The sequence below is a fragment of the Tursiops truncatus genome, chromosome 10 (genome assembly GCF_011762595.2).
Source record: "Tursiops truncatus isolate mTurTru1 chromosome 10, mTurTru1.mat.Y, whole genome shotgun sequence".
Taxonomy (NCBI): Eukaryota; Metazoa; Chordata; class Mammalia; order Artiodactyla; family Delphinidae; genus Tursiops; species Tursiops truncatus.
In genome coordinates, this window is record NC_047043.1 from 41,974,741 (window position 1) to 41,994,222 (window position 19,482).

The window sequence follows — 19,482 nt, forward strand, 5'->3', positions numbered from 1 at the left end:
ATCAATAGGGTTGGAAAAGAGGAAGAGGTGGGTGTAGCAGTAGGAATACACTATCCAGCTAGAAAAGTTATTGGTAAACAATCAAGAAATAGATTATAAATTAAGACAGGGGGCCACACACTTTGAAGTGTCTTGAGTTAGGTTCACATTATTCTAAAAATTCAGGATTTATTGTGAAGACAATAGACAGCCACGAAGAGTGGGTGCTGAATTAGCAAGGGAAGACTGGGATAGATGCAGTATTTTAGAACGATTAACTTGGGAGAGGTGCAGAGGGCAGTCAAGAGAAAAGAGAGGCAATTCTCAGGCAATGATGAGGATGCAGCTTGTGACAAGTTCCACTGCACTGAAATGGCACTGGGAATGGAAGTACCAGAGAAAAATTAATAGGACACAGTGGCTGGTAGTATAAGGAAGGTGACTTTCCTCAAAAATGTAATCCTCACTCTTTTATAACTTCTTTTAAAAATAGTCAACCTTTGTGCAGATTTCAACATAGTTCTTGATTATATATCCAGTTTGTGTCTGAGGCTAGAGTGTGAGCTCTGTCTCTCTGTCTCTGTCTCTCTGTGTCTCTCTCTCACACACATATATATGCAAACATGCACTCACAAATTATCATAAAAAATTTAGAGCACTTATTCCTAATTTCAATCAGAAAGACAAGTAAAGTTACTGCTAGTTTTAGGACATTGTAATGAAATCTAAAACACTCTTACTAGAGAATAATGTTCATTGATATTACTAATACTTATGTCTAACTAAACACAGTATGTTTATTTATGAGACATTTACATTAACATGATAACAGAAATCAATAAAGAGTGCTTCTCAAACCAATATGCAGTTAGAGAATAAGGTGTGGCAGTGCATCACAGCATGAAGGAGACAAGACAAATTTTAATCTTCAAGAAATATAGGCCATATTAATCTGTAAGTGACTATTTCACTCTATATGTAGGTTAACAAAAATCTTGAATCATTATGTAGAAATTTATGTAATTAAACTGTGACTTAATAGATATTTCAATCAGCAGAACTAGAAAATAAGCAGAGATGACAGTAACCAAATTCCCAGGTCATGAAAGCTAAACTTTGATAATCATTGAAATTAATGAAATTATGATAAATACATTAATTAGAATCCAACAAATCAGAACATTTTCCTTTTTAAAAACAGCCACACGATAATGAGGTCATTTAAGATATAATAGTATTCTGGCTAAATTTGGTCAATAAAGACAATTATGTAAAGAGCTTTAGGAAATCATGATAGGATATAATTTTATTACAGTGAATAAAGTAGAGCAGGTTTCAATTAAAGGTATAAAATCCTTGTTTTACTTTATTTTTTTACTCAGAGAGTTTATATTATACTTCAATCTGATGTTATTTTAATGTCTAAAGTCTAACTATTAGTCAAACAATAATAGAACTATTCCTTTACAGTACTATTTTGACATCTTAACAAAATCTTTCTACATCTGGTTTGAATTAACATATTTTTAAGATTTTGCTGTAACTTTTCATTTAAGATCATAAAAATTCCCATTATTTGGTTAGTAACAGGATTTGCCATCATCTGGCCATGGTGTGGGAATGGCCATACCTACCTAGCCAATCAAACAGGCTATACCATGGTGAATTAATTGTTCTAGGTATCCAAATTTTGATATGGATTCAAATAGTCACAATAATTGTGCAATAATTTGCAAGCATCTTAAAGATATGCAAAGCATCACAAAAATTAGAATGTAATTTTTAGAGCTTTTATTTAGAGGTTTTATTTTACTTGCTACTAACTCTATCGTGGGGTGATTATATTTGGACACTCCACATTACACATATTTAGACATTTTACTAATACTTTGTCATTATCTGAATATAATAATCTCTCCTATTTATTTATGCTTTCAATGTGTTCTCCAGACAACAGCAGTGGCTAAAATATAGTTTAAGCATTGTTAAATGCTCATCCAAATTCCCTGAGATTATTGGAATTTCAAAATAATGCATATGAATATATATTTTACAAATAGACTATAAAATTTGTCATTGGTGGATACAAAAGCTAATTTTAAAATATCGTGAGACCTTAAAAATGGACTTTTTAAATGCCCTTCAATGTTTGAATAGTGACTCATTTCAACATTTTATACACTTACAATATATCTAACATTATGGCATTAAAAAATGATGCAGAGGCAGTCCATATACATGTAATACACAGGCTAGTGGTGGGAAATGTGTGTGTATGTGTGTGTGTGTACATACCAAAAATACAAAATAATACAAATGCCATGTGATCTGAAGTTCTATGAAGCAGGTAAGGAAGTATTTTTCTTGGCAACCTAAAGTAGAATAATGACAAATATTTAAGCTAACCCTTATCTAGGCCAAATGTAAATAACTCAGGGGCATGTTTTTTAAAGGAGCAAAATATTCATAGAGTTTAATGGAGTAAGACTATGCATAAAGTAGGAAATTATTAAAAAATAGTCATAAAGCACAACTATTCATATATTATATATGCAAATATAATTTCTATGATAAATTATACTCTAGTATACTATAAAAGGAAAGGGTTTAATAAGCCCAAACTTAAAACATAATTGTTTATTAAAATTCTTCTGATAATTATGGAGATATTCTATAGAAATTAATTTTTAAATTCATACCCTTCTTTCATTTTCAAGTCCAATGAAATGAAAAGTAAAAGTATCTATACCCTTTACCTCTCTTCTGAATAACAGTTGATAGAGAAAACAAAATATTCATTGAGTAAATTTTGTTCAGTTCCAACTGAATATATGTTGTGTGAGACGTTCATTTAGAATCTAATCACTGATGAACATTTTTTTTCCTTTTCCCAGAACAAGTATAATTACAAAGATATCACATTGTACAGGTCACTAAGTTCCAGAGGTGCATTTACCATATTTTTTTTTATGTGAAAGTCTCACACACGTGTATGACACATAAAACTTTTTCCTTTATGATTTTAACTCAGTAAGAGTGAGTCAATAAGGAGAATGCAAACTTCCTGAGAGGAGTTGAGTTGTTTTGCATCACCACAGAAATTATTCAATACATCATGGTGGCTCTGGTGAGGCAACTGTATTGTGTGATGGAGTAGAATTACTCAGAGTTGAAGTTAGCACTGTTTTTAAATGGCAAATGTGTTTAGAGTAGAATCTAAAATCCAGGTAAGATACTCCATCTTTTTTTTTTTTTTTTTTTTTTTTTTTGCGGTACGCGGGCCTCTCACTGTCGTTGCCTCTCCCGTTGCGGAGCACAGGCTCCAGACGCGCAGGCTCAGCGGCCATGGCTCACGGGCTCAGCCGCTCCGCGGCATGTGGGATCTTCCCGGACCGGGACACGAACCCGTGTCCCCTGCATCGGCAGGCGGACTCTCAACCACTGCGCCACCAGGGAAGCCCTCTTCAAACATTTTTAACCACCCAATGAGAGGGACAGTTTCTGTAGAAGAAGAAGTAGACAGAGATGGAAAGGATGAGGAGAATCACCCAGTGAGTGGGGGAGAAGGTACGGGACCCTGTCTGACTGTAAAGCACACTCTCTAATTCCTCTTTGTTAAGCACATCCTCCATATTGTCTAAATATCTTCAAAAATCTCTAACTTTTGTAAATTTTACTGAAACACATGACCAGGTGAGCATATTGCTAGGGCCCCATCCAGGGTCTTGGGAGGAAACTATACAAATATTTTGTGGTTATTTTTCTGTCTGTATCGTATATTGAGGTTCTAAATAAAGTTTCATCCAGGGTGAAAAAAGTTCCATTGATCAAAGAAAAATAATAACATTTCGGAGACTCCAAGCCTGGTTGAAATTTCCTACCTCGCTCTTAGTCATATCATCAAGATAGTTAAGAATCTCTCTGAAATAAAGATCTATGGTGTCTATAGTATTTCTTTTCCTTACCATTTGAGTTCAGTTTGGCATGTCTTATTCTTGGTATATCCATAATATTTCTGGGTATATGTATTTTTATAAAGTCTCTGCTAAATAAACCATCTTAAATTTTGCCAGGAAATAGATTTATCCTCATGGACCTATAACCCTCACTAATACACTGTGTTGAATAATTTTTTAAAAATATATTTGGAGGATTTTTTTACCCCACCATCACCCAGGACAGCATTCAGATCTCTTCAAAATGAGCAGACAATATCAGAAAGTGTTTGCATACTATCTCCACTGGCTAGATGATATCTCATTTATGGTAATACTTTTCCTTATGCAGCAGGAAGGATGGATACAGGACGTGTTATTTCTTCAACACATGCCACAGATTACTATACAAATGTAACTAATGTGGTTTCAGAACCTATAACTCAAAACTCAATTTGAGCAGTAACTCCTCTTAAAGGTACACATTCGTAAATTCAGCCATGAGAAAAAAAATGGGACTAAGCACCCTTCCTGACAGCCATAAGTGAAAACGCTCTACCCAGCCATGAATAGCTTATAGCCTGGGTACTCCAACCCTGTCTCATTCACAGACTCTTTCCACAAACCCCATATATCTTAGCCTCAGTAGCACAGAGGAAATCTTGGTCTGCTTGACGAAGTAAGACAGTTTTAATAAATCACAGTCTTACAATAATAAACACAGGAAATCTCTGGAAAATTGAACATCTAGTTGTTTTTTTTTTTTTCTACCCAGTACCCTGTCTTGGCTGCCACTGCTAAAATGGTCTGACACCATACTCACAAAACTTCTTAAGTCCAGAAGCCTAAAAACTAATTTGGGCTGTGTATAATTTCCTGTGCTTCCTTATTCAACATTACCTTTGTGTTCTAAGGGCCTCTGTACCGCCCTCTATTGGAAGGAATGTGCAGGCTTCTCAGGAGTGACCCAAGCAAGCAGCATACATGACCCACACTCTTTTACTGTGAAACCTGCAAGCCATTTTCATCATAATCTATTAATGTCTACAAATATTCATTTTTAAATTATAAAATAAACGCAATCTACCCAATGGATTTGTGGGTTATACACTAGGAGACTAATGTTCCAGACAGAGAAACCAGAGTCATCTTATTCAATAACATTTCCCGTTTCCTAAGGCAAACATAACAAATATGCATTAGTGATTCTTTGTTCGGGTCAATGCCTTTGGTGACCACCCTCCTGGTCGTCCCATGTCAAAACAATCATGTTCCCAACATGACTCTGAAGTAGGGGCAAGAAGTCTCAAAGCTCCCAGTATAATTTTCTTTCCGTTCAACTGTGTTGCCTCTCATATATCATGCCTTTGTGTTTGTTAATAACACTGTCAACAGTGTTATTTCTCATGCATGGGAGCAGAAGTGACTTTTAAAATACTGTGTCTAATTGTATTCATTCTCGATGACTGTAAATGGACTTTCCCCTCTATACTTACACTTCCTTCTGGAAGCCCCCCTGCCCACAGTGGAGAGCTGCGCTGGTGAGCAGAGGGGAAGCTTGGGAGGTTTGAGGCAGACCATCTCACTGGCAATAAGAGAGCGCTGTAGCAAAAAAGTTCTTGTTATGCTGGCAAGCAATGCAGTCACAATAGCCTGTAAGATCTAACTGCAATGATTTGACATCGTATGGCTCTGAAGAGCTCTGTCTGGCTAAGCACTACAGAAGACAAAACGTGAAAAGCCTGGACAGACAACCTCTTAAAGATAAACTGTTGAACATATTTGGATTCCTAGGTTCTATTTTATGACAGCTCATTTACAGATATTCACTTGATTTTATAACCCCATTATATGAGTCAATTTTTTTTTTTAGTGATTTCATTCTTATTACCCATTTTAACTTTACAATTGGATCATTATACAGATATTGCTATCAACCACACATTATTCAATTTTTGATTACAAAAAAGAATTCAATGCAGTGTTTAACAGAGACACAATAAAAGCAGTGAATGGGTGAATAAATGAATGGAAAGAATCCAAGGCATAAAGGATGAAAATACTTTGCCAAATCATATCAGAAATAAGTAAGAATCAGGTCTCAGATTTTCTGTCAGAAAATGTGTATGTTGTTATTTCTAACCAGATACAATGATGTCACTGAAAGCTCAGGAAACCTACAACCTGGAGGACTTGTGAAGAAATAACTATTTTGGAACTACTAAGAAATGTGTTTCTCACTATATACTATAAGCTGAATTCAATACATGATGCATCAGTCTTGACTAAGAACAGTGTTAAAATTTCTTGATAGTCCCACATCACAGCAGTACAAGGTCTGGAGTAAGTAGTATTAACACTCTCAAGTTGTTAGTGTGAATTTGCTTCAATATGTTGATATTTCGAAGAGTACTTAATTTAGTTTATAAAGCAAACAGGAATGTGAGTGCCTAGAACAATTAAACCAGCTCAGTTTTAAACTCTGAACTTTTGCCTTTACAAATTTGAAGTTATCCAAGATATTTATAAAATGAACAGCATTCTTCAAAAGAATGTCCTATACATTGACGATGAACAAATAGCTAAAATTCATAGATGTTACAAAATATTCTATTATTCTAAAAATATAATTCCAATCAGCCTTTAATTTGATAAATTGGATATTCAGGATAAATGAATTTGGATAAAAATTTTTAAGTATAAGAATGTAAATGTTTTATATTTACTCTAAGTGAATAATATACATTTGTATTCCTTTTATTTTATCAAATATGGAAGAAGTGAAATGTTAGCATATATATGTCTCATTAATGTGTCAGTTTGAAATATAAAACTAACCTATTGCTTAATATTATTTTTGGAATGTAATATTACTTTTAGCATTCAGATTTATCTAATTTCCAATGTTTACTATTCCATATGACTCCTAGAGAACTTTCCAGCAATTTAACCAGGCAATATTAGATCAGTGTGCATGTAGTGTGTGTGTATGTGTGTCTGTCTGTCTGTCTGTGTGTATATCTAAAAATTAGGAAAAAATACTTTATTTTTATTTTTAAAAATTAACTGGAATAATAATTCTTTATAAACATATCAACAAAACATGTCTTTAAAACCATAATCAATTTAAAAATAATTAGTATATGTTTCATTTTCAGTGTTCAACATACAAGGATCGTGAATTCTTAAAAACAAGTGATGCTTGGCATACTTAAAACTTATGATCAAAACAGTCCACATTTAATCTTAACACTTTAAACTTTAAACCTGGTTTTCACTAATGGCTGTGATTCTTCCCGTGAGAGTCATAACCGTGGCACCCAGGAAATACTTTAGTTCCTTGGAGTCTGGTCCACAGGACAAACTCTGCTTCTCTTAAAGTGGATTGCATGTTAAGTGGCTTAGTCAGGAGTTATATCAATGGAATTAGTTTATAGTAAAGTAAGATTGACAAACTAATCAGCATAATGCAGAAAATGCCATTAAAAAGTTAGAATCAAGTCTTTCTGTGCCAAACTGTACTCTATTCAGCTTTTATGCAATTGTATTATATGCAAGACCTTTCAAACTGTCGCTGCATACTGATAATTCATGGTCCAATTTTAATATAATTTTAATGATATACAAAAATGGAATTTTCATATGATCAAAATGGCTTTGAAAATTTTTTTCTTTCATGAGTAAACTTAGAGAAAATTTGATAAACACAATATAATTGTGAGATATATATAAAAAGTAAAATATATAAAAATATATTTATAAAATATATAAAAAGTGAGATAAAGTATTTTATTTGAACATTTTTGGTACATTTCATAAATCTAAGAACCAAAAAAACAAATTTTTAGTCAAAATGTAACTGATCAGATTAAGCAATTAGAAAAGCAGTGCATGTTGAGCATAGTAAATCTTTGAGTAGAATCATAGTTTTTGGCCTCATGGGGAAAAAAGTCTAAAAAAGTATTGAATTATACCCTACGATGTGAAAAAAATAAGAAAATCTAACCAGTAGAATTGTGACATTATTGCTTTTCGTTATAAGCTTTGCTTTTTTCTTTGCACACAGAAGTGAAATTACATCTTAGGTCGAGAATGAGTTACTGTTGAATGCCAAGTAATATGTACAGTGCTAGCAACTCATTTTTTTTTCCAATTTTGTTCCAAAGTATAACCTTAAACAAGTTCAAAAAGAAAAAACATGTAGTGCTCACCATCCTAATAAAAAGAAGAAAACATTTTCATATTTCCATGTTCTTTTCTGAGAGAGACAAAGGTGTTTTAAAAATCTGTGACTATGCTTTAGGCAATCTGCATGCTCTCTGTGACAACAGTAGCAATGACGTAATTGAAGGATGGAGCCACTTTAAAATATTGCACTTCATGTTAATCACTCAAATACCAACCTGACTCCCATGTGAGGCAACACAATTGTATATAGGGAGTGGATAGGAGTCAGGTAAACATTAGCAGCCCTGAGAGTACTAAAATATATATATATTTTTTGGCATTTGGGGGTTTCACAATGCAGAACCCGCTTTTCTATCAGCTGTATTTATTCTTTAATTATCAGTAAGAAAAAACACATGCAGAACTAGATTAATTACTAGATCATTTTAAAAAACATAAGTGTCACAGATTAGAAAAATGGCTCCAATGATATCTCCCCACCCATGTGCTCCTCTACAACGCCCCTCCCCAGTCAAGAGGTGGCATGGATCCCCTCCCTTTGAAACTGGATGGCTTTGTAACTACATCAACTAATATGGTATGGAAAAGTGATGCTAGAAAATTTATAAGGCTTGGGGCTATGAAAGGCATACCATGTTTGCTTGTCTCTTGCAACACTCACGTTTGCAACTCTAAATCACCATGTGATATCCTAACTAGCCTATCTGGGTGAAAGGACTCCTGTAACCCCACGAAATGGGAACTGCGGTCTTGTAAATTTCACCAGGCTCCTCTCTGGCCGATGGCAGAGGGCAACTCCTCTAGGATATAGGGGATGAGACTCGCAGAAGATGAAATTACCTTGCCAAGGACACTGTGCCTTATAAGCAAAAGAATTCCGGGGCTCTCCCCAAAAGCTCTCCACACCAGTTCTTCCACTTTCTCTCTCCTTCAGTCACGCTCTCACACACACACACACACACACACACACACACACACACACACACACTCAACATCTCTGCCAAATTATCCCCTTCCTTGCCTCTTCACACACCCATCCCCCTCAAAAAGAGCAGAACAAGAAAAAGAAGCCAGGGGGCGCTCAGGAGCAGAAGCTACTGTCTCCTGCACCTCATCCATGTAAATCTAAGTCTTAAACTTCAATCCAGTAAATGTGTTTTCATTACCGATAAAGCATTAATTGCATCACCACTAAAAGGAGGGCAAGGAAAAGTTTACACATTCCTTCCTGCTTACACTGTGCTTGGGCCATATTTTTAAGTGTTAGACTGATTGGTAAATAATTTTTACAGCCTTTTATGTATATTTCTTTCTACTTTACAGAGAAAATCTATTTCTGCCCCTTGCTGATGTGGCCAGACTTGGGACCCACCCATTCCAAAAGTTAAAAGTTAATGAGACAGAGAGCAAATATTTATAACTGAGACTTTGTATACGACAGACATAAACATACAGTGTCTTGTACTTTTCATGTATTCTTATTTTTAAATAAATGGCATTCACTTTAATCACTCGTGTGAATGAACGTGTTTAAAACCAAATGGCTACATTAAAGATAATGGAAAACTCTAGCTCACCTTCAGAAATTATTGTATTTATAATGATTTAAAAGGCTCATTACTGAGAGCCACATTCCAAAGTTGCAGTAAACCCATCGAGTTTTTATAAACACATTTTCTTTCTACTCTTACTGCTGTTCGCTCCACTGAAGTGAGGGGCTATGTGGACTCATTTCAAATGTCCTTAGATTATATGTCACTCTAAGGAAACCCTTTTTCCAGATAAGTTGTAAAGAACATGTATTTTTTAATGGCAAGTATTTTATCATTTCTGGCCATTTAGATTATAGGTGTGGGATCCTGTTTTATATGGCACCCTGCTACTGTGGAACTTTTCTTTCAGCTGCTTTAGTTAGAAAAGCTGTTGCCAAACAAAACAGTAGGAGGGAAGCTGTAAAAACGTTTTGAAATGCTAAAAAAAGAAATAAGTGAGCAAGCAGCAATCTAAACATAAACCGGAGGACTCTTCCCATGACCCATGTTTAAGGGAAAGAAACAGAAGAAGATGCAGAGAATTAACAGAATACCAATTTCGAGCCACATTCAGGATCTCTAGAAGGATTAGAAATTATTCAGAAAATTACATGTAAGCTGGTGCACTAAAATCGTTCTGTCACAAATCTCAGACATTATTCTGAGCTAGACGAGCCTGGTGTCATGACATTTTCTCAAAAAATGAGAGGTCATAGAACGTGGAAAAGAATACGTTTATGTATAACTGAATCACTTTGCTGTCCACCTGAAAATAATACAACGTTGTAAATCAACAATACTTCAATAAAAAATAAATTATTTTTTTTAAAAAAATGAGAGGTTATAATATAAAAGTTCAAATTACCATTATGAGTTAGTTCTGTTGATTTAAGGCCTTTTTCGTTAGCAACAGAACAATGAAATTGGTAGTTACATAATGAGATAACCTCCAACCACAACAATAGAAAAGGCTCACTCAGGCAAGCTCAGTGAAATCTAGAATCCAAACACCACTATAGAAAAACAAATTGTAAAACATGGGATGCTCTCAAGACTGTTCTTTGAAAAACCCTTGATGTGCTATGTAATATGTGACCAGTATAACTTTGGAAGTTCAATTTGATATTATCTTTGATCCAGGCACACTGCTCTTTTAGATATGTGATTTATTTAAAACACTCCTTTTTCTTTTTTTTTTTTTTTGACTTGGAATGCATGTAACCAGATGAGTATTAAAAGTGAAATATATAACATATTCCTTAGTATTTGAAGGATGAGTACCTTTATTTTCTTTTTTTTCCGAGCCAATATTTAAACTAAACACATACTTCAATCTTTAAGAAAAAGGCTGTTTATCCCAGAGAAGGTAACTGACCTGCATGGAACCCGGAATAAGTCAGTCAGTTGTCTGTCGGTCAGGCATACGCTCAGATAACGCTGATGAGCCTGGTTGGGGCCAGGTGCCCTGGACTCTGGGCATCCACAGACAGGGACCCATTCATGGGCTTTATTGCCCTAAACCCTCCCAGGCTGCAGGCTTCATTGCTGGGATTCCCAAGGTTCAAGGAGGTTAAGTCACTTACTCCAGCTCCAGACAGAGTGTAGACAGAACACAGAACAGAGGTCCCTCTGCCCTGCCACAGCTGTCCTCACGAGCTTGTGGGGAATTCCGTCAGTTATTCAATAATACTTTGAGCCTAGGCCGAGTTCATTACATCTCAATAGATTAAGTCAATGAATCATGTTATTTTATAGTCCCATCAAATGTATCTACTTCCTGTGAGGCCAGAAGGCATTTTCCTATTACTGCTCACAGAGGGACGGCCTTCCCTTTGTTTTGTCCCTTTTTTCTTTTAAGTAGCTGTTCAAGGAGAAGAGTGGCTCTCTGCAAGGGGCTCTAGTCTCGTCCTTTGAAATGTCCCAGGGTGTGTCCTAGATCAGACTGAATCCATCAAACAATTCCACTACTGTGGAATAAGAGAATTTCCTGAGCATCACTGTGGTAAAGAGGCGTATTTTGTAGGCAGCTTCACAAAACCATTGGGAAATAAAAGTATCTTGAAAAGGACTAGGAAAATATAAAATCTGAAATATAACTTTGGCTGGTCATCATTAATGTTACCTGTCCTCCTTCCTAAACTTTACTCTGAAATTACACCAGCGTATCCAGTTTCTCTCCAACAATAATCAAATATGTGAAAAGAGCATTAACTAAATCAAATAAAGAGGCAATGTCATGAAGACTTAAAGATGATAAAGGGTCTCACATGACAGCTAGTAAAATAATAATAGCTCACATTTTACAAAATGACAAGTCAAAGAAATATGTCTAGTCTCATCAAGCTGTTTGTGTCTTCCTAAGGAAAATATTTGTGGCCTTCGTAACACAAGACCAAATACATGATCAAAAAGTAAGAGTCACTTGTCCATGCCAGAGAATTGAGCCATGTTATTATGGTTTCAGGCTGATGGATTCATTATTCATGTCACGATATTTATTGAGCACCTACTTACTGCACCAAGCACTGGGGATACAAGTGATGAACAAGAGAGACACGGTCACTACCTCCATAACTCTCAGAGTCTGGGAAGCAGATCATCAGACAATATTTATAAACAATATATAGGATTATATACAGTGGCAACTGGGATGAAGAAAAGTGATAGTTTGTTTTGAGGAGGAATCAAAGTAGCCCTGATATTTGAATACTGACTCTGTGAAAAGTGATGTATTACTAATACTATTCATCCTTTTGTGGTTTCTGTTGTTTCCAACACCTTGTAATTAAAAGGGCTTTAATGTTTTAAGCCTTCTTACACCATCTTGCTATAACTGCAGGGCAGTGTAGAAACTGAGATGTACATAAATGAATATAGATAAAGTGCTGTATAGCTACAGAGTCAGGATGTAAGTAGGAACAAGAGGCAGTTTGGCTTGCCAGGAGCTTCTGCAAAAGGAAGTAGGGCCAGGTAAAGAGACCTTGAACCCCAGGCCAGGTTTCCAGACTTTTTTAACAGGGAAAAGGAAGGTTCTAGAGAACTGAGGTTGTGAGTGTGGGGAGGCTAGTATTTCTGGGAGATTATCTTAGAAGCAATAGGCAAAATACATAAGGAAGGGAGAAACAGTGCTTAGGAATATCATTGAAGGGACTATCTCAATAATTAGTCCATAAGTGTATGGATTACTAATACATCCATGGGATTGAAAAGAAGAGACTCAGGAATAGGCTCTCCTGAGGAAGAAGAATTTTTGTAACTGACCAGTAACTGGTCAGTAACTGACCAGATATAAAAGACTTTTGAGAATTCAAATTCAAGATTCCCTAAGGAACAGTTAGGCTATGAGCATAAAGTAGGATCAACAATGATGAGTCTGACTTTGAACCTGCTGAGTTTCAGGTGCTAATGGCACGTCCGGCTGAAACTTATCAGAGAGGACAGGACTGGAAATATAGAATTGTCATCCACTCAGAAGCAACTTTTGATTTTGGAAGGGTTGGCAAAGAGGAAAGCACAGGCAGAGAAAATTACTAAAGAATCTCAAGGGAACCTTAAACTTGGTGGTGGGGAAATGATTGTCAGGGGTGACAAAAAGAGCAATGGAGGGGGATAAGTGAAGGAGGATTATAGAGGAAACCAAGGAAATCAGATGAAGAAGTAATCAGTGAAGTTAAGTGCTGGGCAGAGACTGAAAGATCCAAGGAATGAGAACAGGGTCCAAGGAATCCAGGGATCCAGGGAATGAGAATTGGATTGGGAAAGGAGTGGGGGGGTGTCACTCTTTGCTAATTATTAATCACGTTTCAAAGATCAGGGCCAAGTCTCAGAAGTGATGATTGCTGCCATATGCCAGACAACTCTGGATAAGGCTCTATCCTCTTCAAGAGAAGATTCTGGATGACTACCTTTGCCTTGTCTTTGATGAATACATATATTTTCATCAATATATATGAATATATATAACCCTCTAGCAAATATAAGCATTAAAAAAAAGAGAGCATGTCTACATTTCTAACTGCTTAAAATAGGATTATAATGGGGAAGGTATCAGGCAACACTCAGCATTACTTCCTTGTAACAGACAAAAAAGATAAATCACCTGGAGATACTCAGATCACTCATAAAGTCAGTAAAATGGTAAATGGAGGACAGGACCCTAAACTGCTATTAAGAGTCTTAGCCTCTACTCATTATATCAGACCATACACTCTTGCAGGTTTAGGATGGAGTTCCAAATAACTTTTTTGTTTTTGTTTTTTGTTTTTTGTTTTTGCAGTACGCGGGCCTCTCACTGTTGTGGCTTCTCCCATTGTGGAGCACAGGCTCCAAACGCGCAGGCTCAGCGGCCATGGCTCATGGGCCCAGCCGCTCCGCTGCATGTGGGATCTTCCCAGACCGGGGCACGAACCCGTGTCCCCTGCATCGGCAGGCGGACTCTCAACCACTGAGCCACCAGGGAAGCCCCAAAATAACTTTTTAACAACTAAGTCCAAATAACTTTTTAGGACTTAATTTATATATTTCATTAAAGAGGTTTTTCTTTAACTGTATCTTAATGCATGGGCTAATAATTACTAATTTGCTATGCTCTTACAAAATATATCAGGCTAATATCACAATGTATATCATACTGTTCACTAAATCTTGTCAATGTTGAATTAAGAATCTAGTTAAGGAATTATGGATTTGCATACCTGTGGTATCCATCGGGAAGACACAAAGCTTGTCACTTCTATTACAGGCAAGCCAGTTTGGGAAAGTTGATTGATAAATTCAATTTTTATATCTGTAGGAACTATAATCTAAGAAAACATTAAGAATTATAAGTATTTTGCATAAATTATTTATTGAAGCATAAACAGAAAATTAATTCCTAACTGAAAGCAAATACTATTTAAGATTTATAAATTCAAGTAGCAACTAAGAACAAATGTAATCATCTAACATATGAAATCCATATGTCTTTAGACTCAATAAATATTTAGATTTAGCATTTTTTTAAAACTGTGTAAAATTAATGTCAAGTTACCTTTTCATTCTGCAATCCATCTCTAGGTCCAACTTCTACTATTTTCACATATTCAGGGAGTCCAGGTGGCTGGGATGATTCCTAAAATGAAAAATACAAGGCAAGAAAAAGAGATAACAGATCATCAAACTTGTTTACTTGAAAAGTCAAACAATTTCACTTTGTTGGATTAAGTTCTCAGCCTGGAAAGTTAAGAAAGGTAAGAAATTGATATAATGATATAATACAAATACCAAGTTTATGTTATTAGCAACATGAGGTCATTTTTTTTTTACAACTCAGTGATATTCAGTCTAATTATGATTAAAATCCAAAAGATGAATTTCAAAGATAAAACTGCGGAGAAGGTGACTTACTCAGGATCTAAAGAGACAATCTGCTGAGTACTTCTATGCGTGATGATAAACGTACCATTGTTAGAGTTCATTAAGAAATTAGATCTTTGTATTAACAGACTTCTACCAGCCACAATCATCCAGCTGCCATACCCTGAACTTGCCAAGTGTGAATTCAGTTTTCTGGCCTGTGTCAGAGAATAAGATGTGTTGTTTATTTCTTGTCTGTGTCACACAGCACAACCAGCACCTAAACGCAGCTTCCTAAAGGACAAACTCCCCCCAGGAGGACCTAATCCTTGATATTCCCCTCTGTTCCTAAACTATTATGGTCACATCATGTTTAGAAGGACACTAGTTTGAAACAGGAAAAATGGAAATTGACTTTCTCAACTTTATATTGCAGTTAAAATCGGCAGTAGGCTACATCTTTCCAGACTGGACAAACATAACCTCCTGGTATCTCTGAGCCCAGTTAAGTGTGGGTAACCAATCATCAAGGTCTTCTAATGGATAGCTGATGGAACTGACCCAGATCAGCATGACCTGTACTTCAAAGTTATTTTTTTGTCTTGCCTTTCATAAAGGATGATGACTCTGGGCTGACCAGTTTGCATTGTCTCACTCTGTCCTTGTAATAATCACAGGCATACACCAATAAAGTGGCTATTTTAGATGCACAACCCAGATTGTTTCCATCACACAGCACAATGCTCCCTGCCCTTTCTAGGGTCCATAGCTGTTACCTGGTTTTATTAGCATTCTGTGTTAATTAACTCAGCAAAGGAACCCAGATGATCCCTGTTACAATGTTTACATACCACCCTCCACAATTTCCATGAAATCAGGCAATTCAATAAGGAAAAATTAACTGAGAAGGAAAAGAATTCTAATCTCTGCATCTCCTGAGCAGGCTGTGATGCATGCAGTTGGGAGGGTGGAGGTTTGAGCGAGGACACATGGGGTCCCTCAGCTTTAGGCTCAGTTTTGGATGACAATCATGAAATCATGCATTATTTACAGGGTGGCCATCATTTCAACCAGGCAATAAGATAGAGGGATGGCATGGGAAGGCAGAGTAAAAAAGAGAAGCTCACTCCTCTTTCTTATTACCTCCAGTCCTAAAATTGCAGGGATGAAAAAACAAAAACAAAACTAGGCAATCTTAAGCCATGTGGTCTCATTATCACTGATTGTTTCCTGAAACTCATTTTCAATTAGCAATTAGCTAATTAGCTTGGAGCAATTAGCTTGGAGTATACATGGATGAAGAATACTACTTTATTAAACAGCAGTGTTTAACCCCAAAAAAGGAACATAGTGTTTTTTAAGGTAATAACAATATGCTGAGTACAATTAAAGAGCTTGGGACCTTCCTTCGCATCACTGGTATAGCTGGCAGAAGTAACAATCTGAAGAAATTAAAGTGTAATCTCCCACTAATTATAGCCATTTAAGTCAAAGCAGAATATATGCATACTTGATATTATTTTACATTTCTTCTTGAATCTAACACTCCCATTTTGTCTTCTAGTCATGGATCTGTATTCCCTCTATCTGAATACCCAAGAAATCAGAAAAAAGTTATAATGTGTTCAGTAAGTTCAAAGAGTAACAAGTTTCCCTTTAAACAGCATATAAATAAATATATAAATAAAGTCAATACATAATTGTTGAGTATGTGTGATGTGAGAGCCCTATCTTGGTATTTTCAGTGTCATTCTGGGCATTACTATCTCTGTATTGACGTTTCTAAGCAACTTCAGCTTTACATAAATAATGCAATGCCTACTGAGCAAATCCACCTAAATGTTGTAGAAGCACATAATTTTCAATGATGCAAAACTGATCTCATGATTTCTCTGCCTCATTCCTCTCCTCAGATATTCTCCCACCACCTACTATCCGATTCCACCTCTCTTACCACTTATATCTAATTGGTACCTAATTGGTATTTTTATTACTGGTTCTATTTTGGCATATACCCAACACCCAACACTTAGCTTGCACTTAATAATTGTTTGTTGATTGTATTAGTGAATCTCTTGTCACTGGCTGTATTTAAATTGTCTTCCTTTTCTACTTAGTCTATTGCTGTAGCTTCCTAAGTATTCTCCCTAATTTTGTTTTTCCATGATTAAAATGCTTCAGAATGTACCAGTCACCTTTGGAGAGATCTATCAACCTAAGGTAAAAGATGATTCCTGACTAGCCTCTCACCTTCTACCACACTCTACTTCATGCATCCTGTGATTTTAGTCATGCTAAAGTCATGTCCTGCTCACTTTCATGACTGTAGACATGAAGTTGCTATTGGTTGGAAATAGCTTCTATCTGTGGGGAAAATTTTCCACCAAAACCATTTCTCTTCTTCACAGACACAGGACTGGACCTCATTTCTCCTCTAAGAGTTACGTTTGAACAAGTTCCAGTTGATGGAACATCAATGTGAATGCTATGTACCGCTTTTAGGCTTGGCCCATGAAAATACCCCATGCACATGCCTCAATGCTCTTTCCCCTCTAGCCAGCTTGATGCAGATGAGTATGGCAGACTTGGAAGCTGATAAAGATAAAAAAAAAAAAAATTGAAGGAACCTACACCAGAATCACTGCTTTAATAAGAATTCCATGCCTATAAGAAACAATTATTTTGTCCCTCATAGAGATGAAAATAGATGTCAACTCTCTTACACCATTGAGGGTATAGGTATATCTTTTATAGCTCCTAATTGTGAAAAATTATGAAGGGTCTGAAATTTTACCCTACTTCCAAGCTAACAAGTGAGCCTGCCATGGATGCTGGTGGAAGGCACAAGACTCATTGGTCAGAGAAGGAAAAAAAGGCTTATCACTCACAGCAACAGCAGTAGCTAGAAAATCAGGATTTGTGCTGGTTCCCCAAGCCCCAACTCCCAGGAAAAAAAGGGGACCATACAATGCTTGCCCAGACAATGGGTTACATTACAGGAAAGGAACCCCAAGCACAGGAACCTTGAACCTTTGCTAATGGGCAGTACGCATATCGTTCCTTGGTGACATATACACGGTGTTTATCATGCTTGACCATGAGTATGCCTGCCTTTGATCTGAGAGAAAGACACTTCCCCTTGGCTCCAGAAGGAGACACTAGTTCTATCATTCAAAACTATTTTGCATTAAAAAAATCCTTGAAAAGAGAGTCTGGAACAAAGGTAATTATGCCTCTGCTTGCAAGAAATACAATAAACTTATGCAGAATTATTTCCCAATAATATCCACTCTTCATTTTTACACCATCCTGGTTTATGGCAAATTTTCCCACTAGTAAATCACTCTGTTGGCCCCTCTGATTAACTAACAGAGGCTGGAACCAAATCCGCTCATTTTTATCTCAGAAAACATTTAATTAAGGCTACTCTCAACAGACCTTCAAGGAGCAGGAGAAGGCCAACCTGCAATATTGACTTCTGCCATGCCACTCCTCCCCAGGGTCCTGGATCCAACCAGCAGAACGAATCCTATACTGTAGTGGCCTCTGCATCAGAAGCTCAGCTTTGTTTACTTTGTGCCTATTTTATGATGGTGGATGTGTTACCATGTTCAATGCTATGATTTATCCAGGCAGCAACAGTGACAATATAGGTGATGGAGGCTTGATCTGCAGTGTGATTCCAGTGTGTCTCATCAGAGTATGGGCTTCAGATGATCCACCAGCAGCCATAATTTATTGCCATAATTCATAGCCTCCCCCAAGAGGTGTCTTTAACATCTTAGTGTACAGTTTCCCAAATGGCAGACAAATAAGCTAGGCCAAAGACCCCAACCCAAGAGTCAATAAAAACATGGCAATGGCCTCAAGTTCCATTGGGCAAGTAGAGTAATCACATCCCCTTTCAGTTCTGCATGGCGGCTGGAGAGGTTTTACAACTGCAGGAGCCCAGTGGTCATCATCAGATTTCAGTTCGGCCAAAACGTCATCCAACCAGGCTAAGAAAAGCACCGTGAAGAGAAGGGCCCCCACTGAGCCGGTAGCTTTGTTCCAGGCAGTGGAACAGGCAACAGAGGGCAAGGGTTACTTTTTGTGGGTAAAGCTGAGATTGCACTGGGGACAGGCCAACCACTTTCTCGAATATACAATTTCCATTTGATTAGTGTGGCCTGTTGAAAATGTCCAACCTCGTTAGTCATTGACTCCAAGTTGACCCCCCAAAATGGAAATAGGGGCCAGAGAGTCACAATGGCCTCCCTAACTCAGGTGTCCAGTTTCAAAAAGAGCTCCAAGGCAAGCCAACAGCTGATTTTTAAAAGAGACTTGGATGGCTGTGTCATGGCAGTAAGGGATCCACAACCCCCCAAAGTGCCACCAGGTAGAGGCTGCCTGACTTTGACAGAAGCTCAAATTTGCAAAATCACCAGTCACAGAGACTTAGAGATCAAAGAGGTCAGGAGGATTTGGGGACCCCCAAAGTTATGTTCACTTCACTACATACAGCTCTTCCCATT

At 36.8% G+C, this 19,482-nt stretch overlaps 1 protein-coding gene across 2 annotated transcripts in view; it reads right to left on the reverse strand.

The window, feature by feature from the left end:
* HMGCLL1 (3-hydroxy-3-methylglutaryl-CoA lyase like 1) overlaps positions 1 to 19,482 on the reverse strand; it is a 142,389-nt gene that overhangs the window by 76,733 nt on the left and 46,174 nt on the right. For both annotated transcript variants that reach the window (XM_019931391.3, XM_073810872.1), the window contains exons 2-3: positions 14,664 to 14,744; positions 14,329 to 14,436 (exon numbers count right to left, since the gene is read on the reverse strand). In XM_019931391.3, coding sequence (XP_019786950.3) covers positions 14,329 to 14,436; positions 14,664 to 14,744 — 189 coding nt within the window. The remainder of the gene's footprint in view (positions 1 to 14,328; positions 14,437 to 14,663; positions 14,745 to 19,482) is intronic.